At 44.9% G+C, this 21,671-nt stretch overlaps 1 protein-coding gene across 1 annotated transcript in view; it reads left to right on the forward strand.

Moving 5' to 3' along the window:
- Nucleotides 1-21,671, forward strand: part of LOC137650262 (actin-related protein 2/3 complex subunit 1A-B-like) — a 128,690-nt gene that overhangs the window by 7,739 nt on the left and 99,280 nt on the right. The window contains exons 2-3 of the mRNA XM_068383564.1: nucleotides 6,884-6,982; nucleotides 14,365-14,516. Of these exons, the coding sequence (XP_068239665.1) occupies nucleotides 6,916-6,982; nucleotides 14,365-14,516 (219 nt within the window). The 5' untranslated portion in view covers nucleotides 6,884-6,915. The remainder of the gene's footprint in view (nucleotides 1-6,883; nucleotides 6,983-14,364; nucleotides 14,517-21,671) is intronic.

Consider the following 21,671-nt stretch of genomic DNA (forward strand, 5'->3'; position numbering starts at 1 on the left):
CAGTCTCGGGTTGACGCTGTGCTTCCTCGCGCACCCATGGTTGTTGACAGTTCACAGACTGTGCAGCAGTTCCATGATATTGCGTCCGGCTCCGTCACGCATCCACCAGTGCGACCGAACTCAGCGAGCCAGACGTTGCCCACTCCGTTGCCGTTTCCTCATCAGTTTTTGGATGAGGAACCCTCTGATGAGGACGTTGCTGAACAACAAGACGATCAGCCCCCAGAATAGATCAAGCCCTGCTATCCATCCAGAAGATGCTGAAGAAGGAACGCTGCTCAGTCAGGCTGTGGATGAGTCTGGTAGGGACGCTGTCATCCGTGGAACAATTTGTGTCACTAGGAAGACTACACCTCCGTCCTCTTCAATACCATCTAGCTTTTCACTGGAAAAAGGACAAGACGCTAGAAGCGGTCTCGATCCCGGTTTCCGAAAAGATAAAGTCTTGTCTTACTTGGTGGAAGGACAATATCAACCTAAGAGAGGGTCTTCCCCTGGCTGTTCAGACTCCCAACCACGTTCTCTTCTCGGACGCATCGGACGTGGGCTGGGGCGTGACACTAGACGGTCGGGAATGCTCAGGTCTGTGGAACTCGAGTCAGAGGAGCATGCATATCAACTGCAAGGAGCTGTTGGCAGTACATCTGGCCTTGAAAAGCTTCAAGTCTCTCCTTCGAGGCAAAGTGGTGGAAGTTAACTCGGACATCACCACGGCCTTGGCGTACATCTCCAAACAAGGAGGTACCCACTCACTGATGTTGTACGAGATCACAAGGGACCTGCTCATCTGGTCAAAAGGTCAAGACATCTCCCTAGTAACGAGGTTCATCCAAGGCGACTTGAACGTCATAGCAGATTGTCTCAGTCGGAAAGGGCAAGTAATTCCAACCGAATGGACCCTCCACAAGGATGTGTGCAAGAGACTTTGGGCCACTTGGGGTAAAACCATCCATAGATCTCTTTGCAACCTCGCTGACCAAGAGGCTTCCAATCTATTGCTCTCCAGTCCCGGACCCAGCAGCAATACATATAGATGCTTTCCTCCTAGATTGGTCACATCTGGATCTCTACGCATTCCCACCATTCAAGATTGTCAACAAGGTACTGCAGAAGTTCGCCTCTCACGAAGGGACAAGGTTGACGTTAGTTGCTTCCCTCTGGCCCGCGAGAGAATGGTTCACCGAGATACTTCGATGGTTAGTAGACGTTCCCAGTAGTCTTCCTCTAAGGGTAGACCTTCTACGTCAGCCACACGTAAAGAAGGTACTCCAAAGCCTCCACGCTCTTCGTCTGACTGCCTTCAGACTATTGAAAGACTCTCGAGAGCTAGAGGCTTTTCGAAGGAAGCAGCCAGTGCGATTGCTAGAGCAAGGAGAGCTTCTTCCATTAGAGTCTACCAATCGAAGTGGGAAGTCTTCCGAGACTGGTGCAAGTCAGTTTCTGTATCCTCGACCAGTACCTCTGTAGCTCAAATAGCTGTTTTTCTCTTATACCTGAGAAAAGGACGATCCCTTTCAGCTCCCACTATCAAGGGCTACAGAAGCATGTTGGCATCGGTCTTCCGGCATAGAGGCTTAGATCTTTCCAAACATAAAGATCTGCAAGACCTCCTTAAGTCTTTTGAGACCACCAAGGAGCGTCGTTTGGCTACCCCTGGATGGAATTTAGACGTGGTACTAAGATTCTTCATGTCAGATAGGTTGGAGCCGTTACAATCAGCCTCCCTGAAAGATCTCACTCTTAAGACTCTTTTCCTGGTATGCTTAGCCTCGGCTAAAAGAGTCAGTGAGATTCATGCCTTCAGCAAGAACATAGGATTTTCGTCAGAAAAAGCCACTTGTTCGCTACAACTTGGTTTTCTAGCCAAAAATGAGCTGCCTTCTCGGCCTTGGCCTAAATCTTTTGATATCCCCAGCTTATCGGAGATCGTAGGCAATGAACTAGAAAGAGTCTTATGCCCTATTAGAGCTCATAAGTTCTATTTAAAGCGTACTAAACCTTTACAAGGCCAATCTGAAGCTTTATGGTGTTCAGTTAAGAAACCATCCTTGCCTCTGTCAAAGAATGCTTGGTCAGACTTTATCAGATTGTTAATACGAGAAGCTCATTCACATCTGAGTGAGGAAGACCGAACTTTGCTTAAGGTGAAGACGCACGAAGTTAGAGCTGTAACAACTTCCGTGGCCTTTAAGCAAAATATATCTCTGCAAAGTATAATGGACGCAACCTATTGGAGAAGCAAGTCAGTGTTCGCGTCATTTTACTTGAAAGATGTCCAGTCTCTTTACAAGAACTGCTACACACTGGGACCATTCGTAGCAGCGAGTGCAGTAGTGGGTGAGGGCTCAACCACTACAATTCCCTAATTCCATACCCTTTTAATCTTTCTCTTGAAATGTTTTTATTGTTGTTTTTTGGGTTGTCCGGAAGGCTAAGAAGCCTTTCGCATCCTGGTTGATTTGGCGGGTGGTCAAAGTCATTTCTTGAGAGCGCCTAGATTAGGGGTTTTGATGAGGTCCTGTTGTATGGGTTGCAACCCTTGATACTTCAGATCCTAGGGGTCGATCAGCATCCTAAGAGGATCGCGAGGCTCCGTAAGGAAGACGTACTTAAAAGGCAGAGAAATTGTTCAAGTCGACTTCCTTACCAGGTACCTATTTATTTTGTTTTTGTTATTTTGATAACTTCTAAAATGAAATAAAAACTCTTAGCTCATAAAAGTGTAAACATATATTGCTGGTCTCTACCCACCCCCCTGGGTGTGAATCAGCTATATAATCACCGGCTAAGTTAAATATTGAAAAATGTTAAAGTGATACCTCTGGATACGAAAGTTTCTGCTTACGAAAAATTCAGGATGCGAAAAGTGATTCGAAGATTTTTATGCCCCAGGATACGGATAAAATTTCAGGATACGAAAACCTTACGAGATCCCAACTCTTCGCCGAGAGTAATTTTAAAAAGCGCGCGCCGCCTGACTTTGAACTTGGGTAGACTCACTTACAGCCTCCCGCTCACCCATTGGTTATCTCTCTACTCAGACGCTAGCTGACGCCATAAGATCCTGCTTTCCTATTGGTCGGCAACTATCCCAGCTTGCCTACGCACTGGCGTTCATCTCTCTCTCTCTCTTTTCGTTCCGACCGCGGTATCGTTAACAGACATTGTGTGCTTTCGCTTGTTTGACTTAGTGTTAATATACAGTACATTCGTACGCCACATGTTATCGTTAATAAACATTCGTTACTGTGCACTGTACTGTATTAGTGTTTACTATACATAGACTGTATATAACGTTACGTAGTGTATTATATTACGTTTGCCTAACACATTTTAGAAATGTGTTGAAAAGTAGGCAGAAACAAGCTTCAATGGATAGTTTCTTATTAAAGAGGCCAGCGGTATTAGTAGGCCAAGACGAAGGTGAAAGTGAAGAAAAGAAACAGAACAGAGGAAGGGATGAAGAATTAGAAGGTGAAAGTAAAGAAAAGAAACAGAAAAAAGAAAGTGATGAAGAAGTAGAAGAGATTTAGAAAATAAGAAAAACGTAAAGTTACAAAAAAGCAAAAAAAAAATTCAATTTTAAGTTTTATGTTACCGTTAAGTGTTAAAGTAATTTTTTCTTTCATTTTATAGTTTTCCATACGTAATGTTAATTGTTAATTATTTCTTCCATTTTTTTATTTCGTAAAGTTTAAGTGTTAATGTGTTAAGTGTGTAAATTACTGTACGTAGTCTGTCACTTGTTATGTAGTGTATTATATTACGTTTGCCTAACGCATTTTAGAAATGTGTTGAAAAGTAGGCCGAAACAAGCTTCAATGGATAGTTTCTTATTAAAGAGGCCAGCGGTATTAGTAGGCCAAGACGAAGGTGAAAGTGAAGAAAAGAAACAGAAAAGAGGAAGGGATGAAGAATTAGAAGGTGAAAGTAAAGAAAAGAAACAGAAAAAAGAAAGTGATAAAGAAGTAGAAGAGATTTAGAAAATAAGAAAAACGTAAAGTTATGAAAAAGCAACAAAAAAAAAAATTCAATTTTAAGTTTTATGTTACCGTTAAGTGTTAAAGTAATTTTTTCTTTCATTTTATAGTTTTCCATACGTAATGTTAAGTGTTAATTATTTCTTCCATTTTTTTATTTCGTAAAGTTTAAGTGTTAATGTGTTAAGTGTGTAAATTACTGTACGTAGTTTGTCACTTGTTACGTTTTCTGCCTTATGCCATCCTCCTCTGCCGCGACTTCGCTATCGGACATCGTCTCAATCAAAAGGTAAGTTTCAACTTTTTTGTTACACTAATTAACTGTAACCTTTTTTTCAGAGTGTACTGGTATCAATCATTAATTTAGGTGTACGTACAGGTAACAATACACCTTCACTGATCTAAATGCTTTACGTACATACAGTACCGTAACTTTTATACAGTAGTAAAGAAAACGGACCGTTTTCTTTGGGCTTGGGGGGGATAACTTGGCTATAACTACATTATTGAATAATCTCATAGTGGTTTCTGGAATGGATTAGGTTGTTTTTAACGGTTGTGTTAATTATTGAATGATAGAAATGGCTGCATTGCATGTTTATTACTACAGTTTAGCGTGTTTATGAAAGAAAGGGTGACTTTTTATAAGGCTTGGAACGGATTAGGCTATTTACATGTAAAACGCGACTCAGGATACGAAAATATCAGGATACGAAACCGCATCCTGAACGGATTAATTTCGTATCCTGAGGCATCACTGTATTTTGATAATAAAATAAATTTTTGAATATACTTACCCGGTGATTATAAATTAAAGGACCCTCCCTTCCTCCCCAATAGAGACGCAGTGGGACGAGGAGAAAATTGAGTCTTTGTTTACATTGAGTACTGGGTATCTGGACGACAGATGGCGCTGTTGTAGCGATTGCTGGCGAGTTTTTACCGTAGAGTTGTCTGTCGGGCAACAGAGTTGCAGCAATATAATCACCGGGTAAGTATATTCAAAAATTTATTTTATTATCAAAATAACATATTATCATTATTATTATTATTATCATTATTTATTGCTGTAGGTAAATATGGTGTCACTACTTCGCGGATTTTCACCTATCGCGGTCGGGTCTGGAACCTATCTACCGCGATAAACGAGGGCTCACTGTACCTTCATGTCCGGCGTTAAGACAGACCATCACCTGCTTTGTCTTACTTGTTGGGGCCGCCGGGGTTCAAGGAACAACATCTGTGTAGAGTGTAGGGAGAGGTCTGCCTCCCAGTGGGAGAAGTTCGGGCGATGGAAGAAGTCCAAGAGTGGTTTTTAGCCTTTGGGGTCTTCCTCAAAGTCGAAGAAATGCCAGTCTTTTGACTGAGAGTTTTGCCTATCCACCATGGGCGGTGGCAGTGCACACTCGTAGTGTTTCCCCTGTGGGGAACACATATCTCATTCTCGAGAGAGAACAGCCAAAGCACGGTGGAGGCTCGAGATTCTCACGTTTCCCATGCTTTTCCTCCAAGGGCGAAGGTAGAAGCCCGTAGTTTACCCTAGGGCGGACATGCCTTCCTCCTCCCCCCCTTCCCCGTGGTGGGTAGATGTTGGGCAGACTTCCCCTAGGGAGCAGCCTGCTGGACGTTCCTCTACTCTGAGTGATCGTGATCCATAATGGGATCAAATGTGAGGATCATCCTTATGAGTAGCTGTATGTCAATGGTCACAATTCTGGAGGTCTACTGGTTAGACTTACCAGTTATAATTATGTGCGAGCGCATGCGTTTAGCCTCTCGTAGGTGCTAGTGTCACTTGTCAAAGAGAACTCACACAGGCACATAAGAGTTGCTTAAGAGAGATGTACGTAACGAGGCAGAGTAAATTGCCTACTGTACAATATTCTAAACCCCTAACAACCTGAGCACACGCCAGGGGTTTATTGATTTTAGTCCTGCGAACCCATTCAAATGCATTTTGTTCATGTTTGTGCATGGCCATGCCAGTGCATCCAAAGTAAAGTATGTACAGAAAACTATCCAATGAGAGCGAGTGCTCAGGTGAGAGTCTCGTGTTCACCTTGAGGGGACACTTCTAGACAAATTGTGTCTAGGGATGCTTGTAGATGTTGCGTGTCTAGGTGACTTATGGATGAGGCATGTATATGTCGTGCGTCTGGGTGAGGCACGTCTGGATGAGATGCATGCAGGCATTTGATAGAAGCTAGTCTGTTTTTCCGGATGATGAAGAGGGTTCCTGCAAAGGTTGACTAGTATCCTTGCTGAGGGGTGAGAGTGCTTGCTTGCCAAGTTCTCGCAAGTCGCTAGAAGCGAGTTGATCGCAGACCAAGTCTAGTGATCAGCAATGCAAAGCAATTGGCATCCAATAGACGAGGTTGAGAAAGTTGAATCAACAACACTTGTTAGGAGACCTGTTACATGCGTTTGTAAACAAAAAGGAAATAGAATTCGTTCGGGAAGGAGTCTCTCTTCGACTTCAGGGAATTTTAAATAGAAAGCAGCAAAGTTGAGAATCTTGCCTTCACCTCTGGCCAACCTATAGGGTTGTAGGAGACATGTTATCATTAAACATGTCTCAGACTAAAGAATAATATCCCAGGATGCAGTTGCGTTATACTGGGAACAAAGTCCAAAAGTACTGATGAAAAACTCTGGAAAAGCTTGAAAATCTGCCAAAGTCTCCAGCCAGTTGAAGCTCTGTCCCCACTGATGGCTGCTATCAAAGTGACTATATGACGTATTCCAGCTTCTCGGTTGTCTTTCTCCTATATAAAGGCCGATGGTTTGTATTTGTTCCAGAACAATTATGTACTAAATGGTGTTAGTTTCCTTGTAATCTTAGTTTAAGAAATTTATCCATAATTTCTCTTGTTTTTCATTCAAGATTTCTTCTTTCTTTACAGTAATTCATTGCTCCCTGCTCTCAAGTGACATCATGACTGATGTCTATCAGTTTGCTGTTGCCCCCATCACTTGCCATGCCTGGAATAAAGATCGTACTAGTAAGTATCTCAGGTTTGCTGATGTTCAATCTCTTGTCGCTAGTTAAAATTAATATCTTGTCTTAAAGTTATTAAAAAACTGAATTTGTTCTCCATAAAGATTAATCCAAGTGTTTGTAACTAATTTATCTACCTACCTATCATGGTTCTCCCCAAATTTAGGGGGGTAGCCAACATCAAAAGATATGAGAGGGGTTTGTTCAGTAACTGGAATACAAACCTACGCTATTGGTATGGGTATACTTTCGGAGATGCTGAAAGGATGAACCATTAAAATTTAGCATGGGTTAACTACCCATACCACTAGTTACGCAGTGTAGAGGGGGCAGCTAGCTACCCCTCTCACTCACACCTGTGAATGTGCTTCAATTTACTTATGGCTCGGAGGTAGAGCAGTTGTTTCCGCTTTTCCTCCTCGCCTATTTTGGATTGCCATTATTCTCTCTTTTTAACTTATGCTACTTCTTCTATATACTGTACAGTATATGAAAAAATTCTTAATGTTGTTTTATGTATTTGTTACGTAACTGGAATACAAACCACGCTATTTAAAGTGGGTAATTACTTTCGCGTAGCTTAAAGGACGGGCCATAAAATTTTAACAAGGGATTATTACCCCACCGCTAGTTAGCAGGGGGTAGGGAGGGTAGTTAGCTACCCTCCCCCCTCACACACCTGTGTTGTAGCTCCACTTTTACTTTGGCTCGGGTGGTGATCGGACGTGTCCGCTTTCACCCTCGCCTCTTTGACAGCCATTAATCATTGCTCTTCTTTCTTTTTCTCAGAGTGTTGTGAAGTTGGCCTCTACAATGCGGAAGTGCCCTGGGTTACCTGACCGCCCTTGTGGGACCTTCATGTCTTCCATCGAGATGGATCCTCACACCTTATGCCCTTGTTGTAGGGGTTAGCGGTGTGAAAGTGATAATGTTTGTATGGAATGTAGGGAGTGGCCTACCTCCCAGTGGAAGAGGTTTTCTCGGCGCCGGAAGAAGAAGTCCAGACGGGATATTTCTCCTTCAAAGGTTTCTTTGAAGAAGGAAAATCCTAAGGACTCTCCTTCCGTAGCCCAAACCTCGTCCGAAGCTCCCAGTTGGTCGGCCTCTCACGAGAGGCCGTCGAGTGGTAGCGTAGGCCGTACTGTTGTTGACCGATCTCGGGGTTTGGGAGAGGGAGTTGCCTCCCATAGCGAGGCAGCTCCTCCTCCTCCCCCCGGGGAGGATTTAATTATTTCTCCTGTTAATAATGATCTTTTGCAGCTTTGGGCTTCCTTGGGGCTTCTGGGTTCGCCCTCCAAGGAAGCCCTGTTTGATATGATCAGGTTGGGAGCAGCTGTCAAACAGTCACTGGCGGTAGCAGAGGTTGACCCTCTTGTCTATTGTCGAGGCTGTTGTGGCAGACACTTCCAATGAGAGTGTTCAAACCCGTGCTCCTGTTGTAGGTGAAGGCTTAGCTCCCCCCTCCGAACATCCTTCGAGGGAGGATCCAAGTCCAACGGTCTCTCCTGCGGGTGATTCCCCCCCCCCCGGGGGAGTTCACTGACAGAGACTCCTCTTCGGAGGACTGCCGATGGTTTGCCTGCTGCTCCCAGAGGATGCATACGACGTAAGGCTCGCCTTCCTCTTCGTCGCTGAGGTCTTCCTTCTCCTCACAAGGGTGTTAGGAGGTGCCTCTTCGGATCTTCATCCTCACAGTCCCCCGCAGAGGAACCTCGTCCTTCAGCTACTGTTCCTGCTACTTCCTTGGACCTGGACCTCTCCGCAGATCGTTCGTGATCTCCTACGCCTGCCAGACCTGCTGACCTGCCTTCACCTTTCCTGGCTGCTGACGCGCTGTGGGCGCCCACACATCCCGTTTTCAAACGGGCACCGCTCCCTTCGGGGCAAAAGGGGCTTTCACACATTGTGTGTAGTCCCTTAAGCACCAGGTTTCCCCTGTGCGCCAACGTTCGCCTGCGCACCTGTGCACTACTGCACGCAAGCGCTCACCGGTTGCTGCCTCATCTCGCCAGCGCTCTCCTGCACGCCCATGATCTCCTGTTTGCCCTGCAGTTCCAGAGACTACGCGCCCACGATCTCCTGCTCGCCAATGGACTTCTGCGCGCGCCCTCGGCCTGATACACGCCATGGACGCCCTCGGTCTCCTGCTCGTCAGCGATCTTCTGCGCACCATTGCTCGCCCACGCGCGAGCGAGCAATCGGCCCCCAAGCTAGGCAATGGCCTATCGCGTGAGAACGGTACCCAGTACGATGCCCAGCGCGAACCGCAGTGCATGCCCACACAGGATCCGGCAGTACGCGTCGGGTCATCTTCATTGCGTCCCCCCCCCCCCCCCGTAAGCGCAGGACAGTGCGCCCAACGGAGGGAGGAAAATCTCGGGACAGGTCCAGGATCTTTTCTACAGCTGCTTCTTTTCAGGCAGACCCAGTTGTAGTTTCCACGCCTAGGGATCTTACAATCCCCTTCCCTCCGGAGGGTGTTTCTGACAGCGCTGCTGTCAGTCGCCTGCCCTGGTTTGGGCCCTTGATCAGAGCGGTTGCACAGGCTTTCAAGCCCGCGTTCTCTGACGTGGTTACTTCTCCAAGGGCGAAACTGGTTCCTCGGAAGCCGTCGAGGAAGGCTCCCTCCCCTCCCCAGACTTTCTCTCCATCCCCCGTAGACGAGGGTTTTCCGTCCTCGGGATTCTCGTGAGGCGAGGCGTTTTCCCATTGCACCAATGGGAGAAACTCCACCTCGCGCCGAGAAGTCTAATCGGGTGGAGACGGAGAAGAGCCCCCCACCATCTTTGTTGGAATCCTGCATCCCTCCCAGCAGGGAGTCAAAGGACTCCAAGACGGTCCCGAAATCTTCTTCAAAGATCAGACCAGAACCAGCTAAGCCCGCGGAGAATGTCCACGAGTCCCCCCAAGAAGAGCCTTTGGGGACTGGAGACCTTGCTGCTAGTCCATCAGGAGGAGAGCCGCAGGAGTCGGAGCATGCCTTTTGGCAAGTTTTGTCTCTGATGAAGAACCTTAACGGATTTTCGGATCCGGAGATTCCTCCTCGAGAGGGCAAGGACACGGTTCTGGACCGAGTCTTTGGTACCCAAAAGCCCCCTAAAACCAGCGCGGCTTTGCCCTGGTCCGAGGGGGTCAAGAGTGCCAGAGATAAGGTCGAGAGCCAGCTCTCCGAGCTAGCCTCCTCCAGCCGTTCCAGCGCCGGAAACAAACTCCTCCCACCTCCTCGTGTCCATCAAAGGAGGTACTTTGAAATCATCGAGGTGTCCTGTTTAGCTCTTCCCCTCCACCACTCGGTGGAAGAGCTCTCCAGGGGAGTCCCTCTCGAGAGACTCTCCAACCGGCCAGTGTCGTTCTCGGCCTCGGAGATTCTCTGCCAGGAGAAGGTAGCGAAGTGTGCTATGCAGGCCACTTCGTGGCTGGATATCTGGCTAGGATCTCTTGGCATCCTGATACGATCCGAAGACTTGTCTAAGGAGAGTACCAGGAAGGCCTTGGAGATCTCCCTTCTTTCAGGCACTCGTACCATTGTGTTTCTGTCCCACCAAGTCTCGAACTTGTGGGCTAACACTATGCTGAAACGCCGTGATACGGTGTCTGAAAGATTCAACTCGAAGGTCCCCAACACCGAGGTCAGAAAGCTCAGACATTCCTCCCTTTTGGGGAGTAGTCTGTTTGAGCCGAAAGATGTAGAGTAGGCGGCTGAGAGGTGGAGGAAGTCCAACCAGGACTCCCTCCTCCAGAGGGCTTTAACATCAAAGCCCTATAAGCCTCCAGCACCTCAACAACCTCGCCCTGCAAAGATGACAAAACCGGCAATAGCAGCAAAGGCAGCGGTGTCCAAACATCCCTTTCCCGTCAAGGACAGGAGAGGCAAGAAGTCCTCCAGGGGAGGCAAGAATCCTAGGGGGAGTGGCCGAGGCCGCAAACGCTAGTATTGGCAGTCCCCCCTGCATGTCCACCACTGGGGGGATGCCTCCAAAGTTGCGCGAACAGGTGGCAGCAACTCGGGCCGATTCCTAGACGATCTCCGTGATCAGCCAAGGATATCGCGTCCTGTTCATAACATATCTTCCTCCCCTGACAGCGAATCCAGTGTCGTTGAGCTCTCTTCCCATGGGATCGGCAAGAGGGCAAGCCCTTTGGGCAGAAGTCAAGACCATGTTGAAGAAGGACGCTCTCCAAGAGGTGGTCGACGGGTCCCCAGGCTTCTACAGTCGACTCTTTCTTTCTTGTAAAGAAGGCGTCTGGAGGCTGGAGACCAGTCATCGACCTCTCAGCTCTGAACAGGTTTGTCAAGCAGACCCCGTTCAGCATGGAGACGGTAGACACGGTCAGACTCGCAGTGAGACCGCGAGACTTCACGTGCACACTGGATCTGAAGGACGCATACTTCCAGATCCCAATCCATCCGTCTTCAAAGACGTACTTAAGATTCAGCCTAGACAACAAGATCTACCAGTTCAAGGTGCTGTGCTTCGGTCTCTCCACAGCACCTCAGGTTTTCACCAGAGTGTTCACCCTGATATCTTCGTGGGCACACAAGATCGGCATCCGTCTCCTCCGTCATCTGGACGACTGACTGATCTTAGCAGACTCGGAGTCAACCTTTCTTCGACACCGAGACAAACTTCTGGGAATTTGCCAAGATCTAGGGATCATGGTAAATCTCAGTCTTCTCTGCTTCCTTCCCAAAGACTGGTGTATCTATGCATGATATTGGACACCAATCTCCACAGAGCCTTCCCATCAGACGACAGGATAGCAAGGCTGAGGAAGGTCGTAAGTCCTTTCCTCAGACGAGATGAACTCCCAGCCCAATCGTGGTTTCGTCTCCTCGGCCATCTCTCATCCTTGGTCCGTCTAGTTCCCAACGGTCGCCTCAGAATGAGATCTCTGCAATGGCGACTCAAGTCCCGATGGAGTCAAGGACACGATTTCCCGGACGTCTTGATCCCTATGGGTCTCGCGGAACAGACGGACCTTCAGTGGTGGGTGGCAGACGAGAACCTACAAAAGCGAGTGGATCTTCTTGTGTCCCCCCCCCCCGGATTTGATGCTGTTTTCGGATGCCTCAAAGAAAGGGGGGGGGGCCTACGTTCTGAACCACAGGACCTCAGAAATCTCTTGATTGTGGGGTATGAATATGAAGTAGAATACTAACAAAACTCAAAGTATGATTGTAAGTAGGTCTAGGACAGTGGCTCCTTAACATCTGGATTTCAGTATTGATGATGTTTAACTTTTTATGACACTTCTAAAATTTTAGGTGTGATTCTCGACAGCAAATCTACTTTTGAGAAACACAGTATGTCTGTGTCTTCTTCAATTGCACAAAGAATTGCTTATTGAGAAAGTCTTTCAAGATTTTTGGTGATCAATCTATTCTGAAGAAGTGTTTTAATTCTTTCATTCTACCTTGTTTCGAGTATTGTTCTCCTGTCTGGTCTTCAGCTGCTGATTCTCATCTTAATTTGTTGGACAGAAACTTACGGTCTATTAAATTTCTTATTCCTGATCTAGATTAATCTTTGGCACCGTCGTTCAATTAGTTCATTATGCATGTTGCATAAGATTTTTCATAACTCTGACCATCTTTTATATTCAGATCTCCTTGGACAATTTCATCCTGTTCGTAATATTAGGCAGGCAGTTAATTATAATAGCCAGGCCTTCTCCATCCTGAGGCTCATTACTACACAGTATTCTAGAAGTTTTATAGTTTATATATGACCTATCTGTTTTGATGTTACTGTTCGTAGAATGATTTATTGTTAATTTGTTCTCATCATTTATTTATTTCCTTGTTTCCTTTCCTCACTGTGCTATTTTTCTCTATTGGAGCCCTTGGGCTTATAGCACCTCGCTTTTTCAACTAGGGTTGTAGCTTGGATAGTAATAATAATAATATCATCTTCAACATGCAGCAACCTTTCAAAATATTCAGCCCATATTTTTCTTGCCTCTTATCCTTTCAATAACCCCTTTTCATATCTCTTTGACTCTTCACGCCTCGATCCACCCTTCCTTACTCGCTTCGTTTCTTTTCCGAAACTAACCCCTTTTCATATCTCTTTGACTCTTCACGCCTCGATCCACCCTTCCTTACTCGCTTCGTTTCTTTTCCGAAACTTCTCATTCTCTTCATATTCTCTACCTAATCCCTAACCCCACCTCCTCCATGCCTTAGCACCTTCCATTTTACTTCCACATTTTCTTTATATCTTTCATACTTCTCTATATTGTTACTCTGCCGCCATTCTTCAAATACCTTGTCTTTTTGTTCTTTTTTTCCTCCATCTTTACTTCATTCTACCACTCGCTACCCTTATTACCTCCAACAAACCTTTTACCACATACATCACTTGCATGCCAAACATTTTTTTTTTTTTCTTTTTACCACTCCTCTAGATCATCTTGTTTCTCTCGCTTTCACTGTCATATGCCACTTCCAACCTTTCTTGTTAATAACTCATTACCTTTGGTTTTTTCAACTCTTCCATCTTCACTCTCTCCCTTTTACATCCTCCCATTCTATTTCTTTATTCTATTGCTTCAACCAAGCGATCAGACATACAGTACCTGTACCCATACCCCTAAACACGTGCACACCTTTCAATCTCCCAGCCATCCTTCTTGTCATCAACACACAATTCATCAATGCTCTTTTCTACCACTCTTATAGTTGTCACTCTTATCCATATATACTTATATATCTCTTTTTGAAAGTACTACTGTTATTTCTTACCACCAAGTCTTGTTCAACTTGTAATATCATCTTTTACCTCTCCAGCACTTATTGTGGCATTTAAGTTACCCAACACAATTACATAATTCCTTCTACTCAGTCCTCCTCCACGCCTAGTTAACTTATTCCAGAAACCATTCTACTCTTCTTCACCTTCCTCACAACCTGGCCCATACTCACTAACAGAGGCCCAACATTCTATCCAACCTAACCCTTACCCACATTAACCTGGATGACACTACCTTCCATTCCACTAGTTAATCTATCATCAATGCATTCAACAATAAAACTACACTTATTGCTCTTCCCCCTTTCACTTCACTAAACATCACTTCACCCTTCCCTTTTACCTTTGCCTCACAAAAGGTCAATACATCGAACTTCCTATTCCTGAATATCTTACCCATTTCACATCATTCACTCTGCATCTTATTACATTCACGCACATTCAAACTCTCCCCAATTCCTCTCCTTTGCAGGAATGAATATAATGAAGAATGGATTCCCAGTCCCTTCGTCCCATTCCTTCCCTTTTAGTAACTAATAATTTTAATAATACTATACAGGTACTAATTTTGATATTGCTGTAATTTTATTTCACATGCAGAATTATTCATGTACATATTGGCTTTCAATTCCAGAAGTGGCACTGTCTCTCAATGACAATGAAGTTAACATTTATGGACGTGCTGGTTGTGAGTGGAAGCTGGAAGAAACTTTGAAAGGTCATGATTTACGTGTGACTGGCATTGATTGGGCACCTAGTACCAACCGAATTGTTACCTGTGGAGCGGTATGTTTTTGTTTTAAATGCATTTCCTATAATATACACTATACTGTAATTCATGCATTTTGTATTGTTCATTGTTGACCCTTAAAATTTTTTACAGTTTTTTTGTGGGTGTGGTCTCATAAGTAGTTTTATAGTATCTTGTGAAGAGTGAATGGGGATCTCTGCCCCTACAAAGGGCCATCATATTTTTTTTTTCTTTTTTATTTTTTTTTTTTACACACACCAAGGTACTTTGTTTCAACCATAGATTGAAACTGTGGGGATAGAAAATAATAAAAGTATGATTTGATAATTGTAATTTTTTTTTATGAAGATACAAACCATCTTTCATGTTGGTGTATTCCTGACAAGAAATGGGAATGTACATGTAAACTTAGTTTGTTCCATCACTAATACAAGTCAATGCTATGTATAGGGGTACTTTTTTCATAACTGATGACTTTTTGTCAGACTTCAGTCTAGGAGGAATTTAGTCTCCATATAATTGGTGTGGGACAGGTTTCCACCATGTGATGACTTTTAAATATTAAACTTAGCCGGTGAATATATAATAGCTGACGTCTCCGACGGCTCGACAGATTCCAAAAACTCGCGAGCGATCGCCGTGAAGGTTGCGGGTGTGCCCACCAGCGCCGACTATCGGCCAGATACCGCATATACTTGTAAACATCTCCAGTTCTTCTCTGTCGGTTTCATCGACAAGTTGATTCCACTCGCTTTATGGCCTCGAGTTTTCTACCGAATTGGTGAAGTACTTGGTTTTGGTTTTATTGCTTTCGCCGTGTTGGATTATTCAATACTATCTTCAAAAGAAATGCTTTTGAAAGGAGAGGAAAAGTGTTTTGCCCATGCTTTTTTATCTCTGGTTTTTCCATAGGGTAAAGATGGCCGACCCTTCCCTCAGTGTACGGAAGTGTGTTTAAGGCTTTTAGTAATTATTTTATCACTTTATAAATTATTGTTGATATTTATAGATTTTCCTCAATATATTTTATATCTCACCTGCCTTTATTAGGCCTCTTCGATTAGCTTTCCATTTATACTAAACATCAAGATAAATTTTATGTTTTGTTTATATGCGGCCTTTACCTATTCCTCCCTTAGTCCGAGATGTAGGCGGTCCTAACTTGGAAACCGAAGTTAAACAACGTTGAGCCCATTCAACTGTTATTTTCATTAAGTTTAAATCAATTGCTCTGTAAGAGTTATGAAATGAATATTTTTTAGAAAATATTTTAAGAAATATATTCTTTGAATAGTCTTCGTGCTGTTTTTTTTTTTTTCAAAGATGAACTAACGTTTGGTTTATTTATGCTACGCAGTTTGCGCTCTATCGTTACGATAGAGAAAGAGAGAATCACGGTTTCACTTTGCAGAAAGAGTAAATCGATTTTGACGTTTTGTTCATTCTTCTTTCAAACTGAAGTGTTTTAGATACTAATTTAAAGGAACTTGTTAATTTTCAATTTCTTAGTCCTTTCAGTTTTTTTCCTTTGGTCAAATAACCTGTTTATTGACGAAGGGTGAGTGGGCAATTCTCTTGTGTGTGACAAGAGAGAGAGAGAGAGAGACGGAGAGAGAGAGAGAGACGGAGAGAGAGAGAGAAAGAGAGAACGATCCGATCTTTATTCTCGTCCCAAGTAAGGAGTTTGGGAGCGAGTAACGTTCTCGATTCAGTTTTTTACTCTCGTCCCAAGTCTCTGTACGGGGAGAGAGGATAAAACTTTTTTAGTTTTTATTCTCGTCCCAAGGCACTGTACGGTGAGAGATTGAAAATGTAGTCTTTAGTGAACTAGTGTTTAGTCTCCTCCCCAGTCACTGATCCTTTTTACTTTATATATTTCCGTTTTATTCGATATATATGTATATGTTTTTTGATTTTTGCATGTGTGTTTCATTTTGTACTTATGTGCTTACATTATACGACTCATTTCGCAATTATAACCTTTTGATGTAAGGGAGAATTGCGTGCTTCAGGTAGATATCAGTTTTATTCATGCCTAATGTGAAATTATTGAAAAATACGATATCAGTGAAGTAAGTGCAAAAAACATGTTCTGTGTTGCGGAGGGTTCGTTTGTTCGTGCTTGTCGCTCCCCTAGTCCGAGACCTCTTTCAGGCTCCCCTGCACCAGGGAGAAGTAATGTCGTAGGACTCAAGGGGACGAGAGGCTTTAACCAATGTACAGACGTTCCCTCTTTGGTATCGGACGTTTCTCGTCAAGATCGCCCTTACCATAAGACGGGTGAGACTGTGTTCTCCTCGTCATCCGAAGACTTTTCGCAAAAGAAACCTTGGCGCAAGGTTTCTAGACCCTTTAAGCGAAAGTCAGTCCCTTCAGGACAGGTCCAGCGTCCTGGCTCTAGCCATGGGGACAGCTCTGACCCTTTGCAGTCGTCGGAAGACTGTTCGCCTATTAAACGCAAGCGTAACACGGGGTCCGAGGGTCGCGGTAAAGGCAATGTTTTGCCAACACAGACGTTACCGTCGTCTCGGCCCGTTCCGACTCCCGTTGATCCTAAATGGGTTGTCCTGCAGGACATGCAGACTAAGCTTGCCTCCCTTATGGAGAAGTATGACGTTGTGCAGGTTCACGATGAACCTTCGCTTTCGAGTCGCCGTTACGCTAAACGAGACTCTGGCCGTCAGCCGCCCAAACGAGCATTTACTCGTCCGTTTGACGTTAGTGCTGACGTTTCTTGTACTTTGAAACGTGATGTCAGTAGTTTTTCACGTCGGTCACGTGACATGGATCCTCCTTCGCTGCAGTCTCGTGTTGACTTTCAGGCCGCTGCCGCAGTCTCGTGTTGACGTTCAGCCGCTGCCGCAGTCTCGTGTTGACGTTCAGGACGTTCGCCAACCAGCTCAGTTGCCTCGACTTGACGTTGAGCGTCAATCACCGCAGTCGAAGGTTTTTTTGACTGCTCAGTCTAGGCAGTCAATGCAGTTCCGACGTGACGTCGAGCGTCCATCAACTCCTGTTGTTGTTGTTGGACAGTCACAAGGTTTTCAGTCCTTTCAGCAGCGACGTGATGTCGCTTCCTCTACTGCTACTGCTGCTCCTTTGCTTGTTGACATTGCCTGTCAAGCATTGCCACCGCGGCAGGTCTTTCCTTTTCATGAGATTAGACAATTGTCGGACGAGGTTCCTTCAGATGAGGAAGTTGCTGATCCTCCTCCTACTGATATTCCTTTGGGGACTTTGTCAGACGGAGAGGAGCCTAAAGCTGCTCAGACCTCTATGGACTTTAAAAAAATCATGCTGATTTTTAAGGATCTTTTTCCGGTCCATTTTGTAACTGCTGCTCCTCGTTCGCCTTCGTCAGAGTTTACGCTAGGCCTAGCTACTTCGAAGCCGTCGTTTTCTAAGCTAGTGCTCTCTCGCTCTTCTAAGAGAGCTTTACGTTTGCTAGGCGACTGGTTGATCACCAGGAGGAGTTTGGGGGAGACAGCCTTTGCTTTCCCTCCTTTTAAACTGGCTTCTAGAGCGAGCGTCTGGTATGACACGGGAGAAGTTCTCGGCTTGGGAATTCCTGTGTCTGCCCAGGGAGACTTCTCAAGCCTCATAGACTCTCCCCGTCGCCTGGCCATGAGACGCTCCAAGATTTTATGGTCGGCTTCAGAGCTAGACCATCTCCTGTTAGGAGTTTTTTCGAGCGTTTGAAGTTTTTAATTGTTGGTTGGTCCCTGGGAGCCTTAAGTCAGAAGGTCTCTCCAGCTGTCAATGTTTTGCTGTACAATTATGTCATGCATGAACAAGGCTATCAGGGATGGCTCCAATGATCTGACAGCCACGTTCACTGCAGGAACAAGGCTATCAGGGATGGCTCCAATGATCTGGCAGCCACGTTCACTGCAGGAGTACTTAAGATGTAAGTGCGCTCAATGTGTTCATTGTCAAGACAAACTTCACGATGAAGACTACCAAATCTGTCTTGGCAGCAGTAAGGGAAGGCTACTGGATGGTCTCTCTCGACCTTCAGAATGCATACTTCCACATCCCGATTCATCCAAACTTTCAACAACATCTGAGGTTTGTGGACGGGAAAGTAATGTACCAATGTCGAGCACTGTACTTCGGCCTCATTCCTGCTCCTCTTGTGTTTACAAGGCCCTTGCAAAATGTAGCAAGCTTTCTACATTTTTTGAGGATTCAGAGCCTCCCTTTATTTTGACGACTGGCTAATCAGGGCGTCGTCATTATATCACTGTCTGGAGAGCCTCTAATGGATATTAGACCTAACCAAGGAGCTAGGTCTCATAGTGAACGTAGAGAAGTCGTAACTTACAGTACCCCATCCCAGACTATTCTTTATTTGGGAATGGAGATACAGTGTCTGATTTTTCGGGCCTTTTCGTCTCCCACAAGAATGGAACAAGCTCTATTAAAAGTCCTTCACTTACAAGAGGAAAACAGTTGCTCTGTAAGAGTTTGAACTAGCCTCGTGGGAACTCTTTCATCGCTGGAGTAGTTTATCTCTCTGAGGAGACTCAACCTATGCCCTCTCCAATTTCACCTAAACCATTGGAACAAGGAGAAGGGCTTAGAGAGTATCTCTTTCCCAATCTCCAACCCAGTCTAGACATGTCTGACTTGGTGGGACAGCAACATCAGACTTCGAGAAGGTCTTTCTCTTGCGATCAAGAACCCAAACCATGTGTTGTATTCAGATGCTTCGGTTTTAGGTTAGGGAGCTCCACTGGACAGTCTGGAATGCTCGGGTCTTTGATCCACGGATCAGAAGGAACTCCATTTAAGGCAAGTAACATCTCTCCTTTGGCGAGATTTGTGCAAGGAAAAATGAATGTCTTGGCGGACTGCCTCAGCAGAAGAGGACAAGTCATCTCCATGGAGTGGACATTGCATAAGACTGTGTGCGAGAAGCTATGGATGACATGGGGTCAACCCACCATAGATCTTTTTGCGACTTCTCTGACAAAGAGGCTCTCGACTTACTGCTTTCCAGTTCCAGATCCAGAGGCAGCCCACATAGACGCTTTCCTGCTGGACTGGTCTCACCTGGACGTTTATGCCTTTCCACCTTTCAAGATCCTAAACAAGGTGCTGCAGAAGTTCACCTCTCACGAAGGGACCAGGTTGACATTGGTTGCTCCACTCTGGCCCGCGAGAGAGTGGTTCACAGAGGTACTTTTATGGCTGGTAGACGTTCCAAGAAGTCTGCCGTTACGGAGGGATCTCTTGCGACAGCCTTACGTAAAGAGATTTTATCAAAGCCTCCCCACGCTTTGTCTAACTGCCTTCAGACTATCGAAAGACTCTTGAGCTCGAGGGTTTTCGAAGGAGGCAGCTAGAGCGATCGCGAGGGCTAGAAGATCCTCTACCATCAGGATCTATCAGTCGAAATGGGAGGTATTTAGAGACTGGTGCAAGTCCTCCTCTATTTCCTCTTCCAGTACCTCTGTAGCCCAAATTGCGGACTTTCTCCTGCATCTGAGAAATGTTCGCTCCCTCTCTGCTCCCACTATTAAAGGCTACATGAGCATGTTGGCGTCTGTTTTCAGACATAGAGGCTTGGATCTGTCAAATAACAAGGATCTCCAAGATCTCCTTAAGTACTTCGAGACCTCTAAGGAGCGTCGTATGTCAACTCCCGCTTGGAACTTAGACGTGGTCCTAAGGTTCCTAATGTCAGACAGGTTTGAGCCATTGCATTCAGCCTCCCTGAAGGATCTCACCCTCAAGACGCTTTTTTTGGTGTGCTTGGCTTCGGCTAAAAGGGTCAGTGAGATCCATGCTTTTAGTAAGAACATCGGCTTCTCTACAAATAAAGCTTCATGTTTGCTTCAACTTGGTTTTTTGGCCAAGAACGAACTGCCTTCTCGTCCTTGGCCTAAATCTTTTGAAATACCTATTCTGTCAGAAATCGTAGGTAACGAAGTTGAAAGAGTGCTGTGCCCCGTTAGAGCTCTTAAGTTTTACTTAGCTCGAACTAAACCATTACGAGGTGGTTCTGAGGCCTTATGGTGCTCCGTTAAGAAGCCCTCATTGCCCATGTCTAAAAATGCGTTATCGTACTTTATTAGACTTTTAATCCGGGAGGCACACACTCATTTAAATGAGAAAGATCGTTGTTTGCTAAAGGTCAAGACGCACGAAGTGAGAGCGATAGCGACTTCGGTGCCTTTAAGCAAAACAGGTCTCTTCGAAGTATTATGGACGCGACCTTTTGGAGGAGCAAGTCGGTGTTCGCTTCATTTTACTTAAAAGACGTCCAGACTCTTTATGAGGACTGCTACACCCTGGGTCCATTCGTTGCAGCGAGTGCAGTAGTGGGTGAGGGTTCTACCACTACATTCCCTTAATCCCAATATCCTTTTAATCTTCTCTTGAAATGTTTTTAATCTTGTCTTGGGTTGTACGGAAGACTAGGAAGTCTTTCGCATCCTTTTTGATTTGGCGGGTGGTCAAATGTTGTTTCTTGAGAGCGCCCAGATTAAGGGTATTGATGAGGTCCTGTTATAGGGGTGTTCGCCCTGGATATAACAGCTCCTGGGAGTCTTTCAGCATCCTGAGAGGATGGCTGGGCTTCGTGAGGAAAGCGGACTAATGAGGCAGAGTAATAATCAGAGTCTGCTTCCTTACCAGGTACCTATACTTAAGTCTGTTTTTTGAATAATTGTCAAAAACTCTTGAGCATATACGCCTTTATTGTATTAATACTGGTCTCAACCCACCACCATGGGTGTGAATCAGCTATTATATATTCATCGGCTAAGTTTAATATTTAAAAATGATATTTTGATTATAAAATAAATTTTTGAATATACTTACCCGGTGAATATATAAATTAAAGGCCCTCCCTTCCTCCCCGATAGAGACCTAGGGGACTGAGAAGAACTGGAGATGTTTACAAGTATATGCGGTATCTGGCCGATAGTCGGCGCTGGTGGGCACACCCGCAACCTTCACGGCGATCGCTCGCGAGTTTTTGGAATCTGTCGAGCCGTCGGAGACGTCAGCTATTATATATTCACCGGGTAAGTATATTCAAAAATTTATTTTATAATCAAAATATCATTTTTAGTAGAATTTTTTTTCAGGATCAATTGTATGAATGTTCATTATCTGCTCTCTCGTGGATTCCATTACTGAAGACGTTGACTCTTCTTTCACAGAAATCTTTCTTGGTTCCT

This window comes from Palaemon carinicauda, chromosome 11, assembly GCF_036898095.1.
Source record: "Palaemon carinicauda isolate YSFRI2023 chromosome 11, ASM3689809v2, whole genome shotgun sequence".
Taxonomy (NCBI): domain Eukaryota; kingdom Metazoa; phylum Arthropoda; class Malacostraca; order Decapoda; family Palaemonidae; genus Palaemon; species Palaemon carinicauda.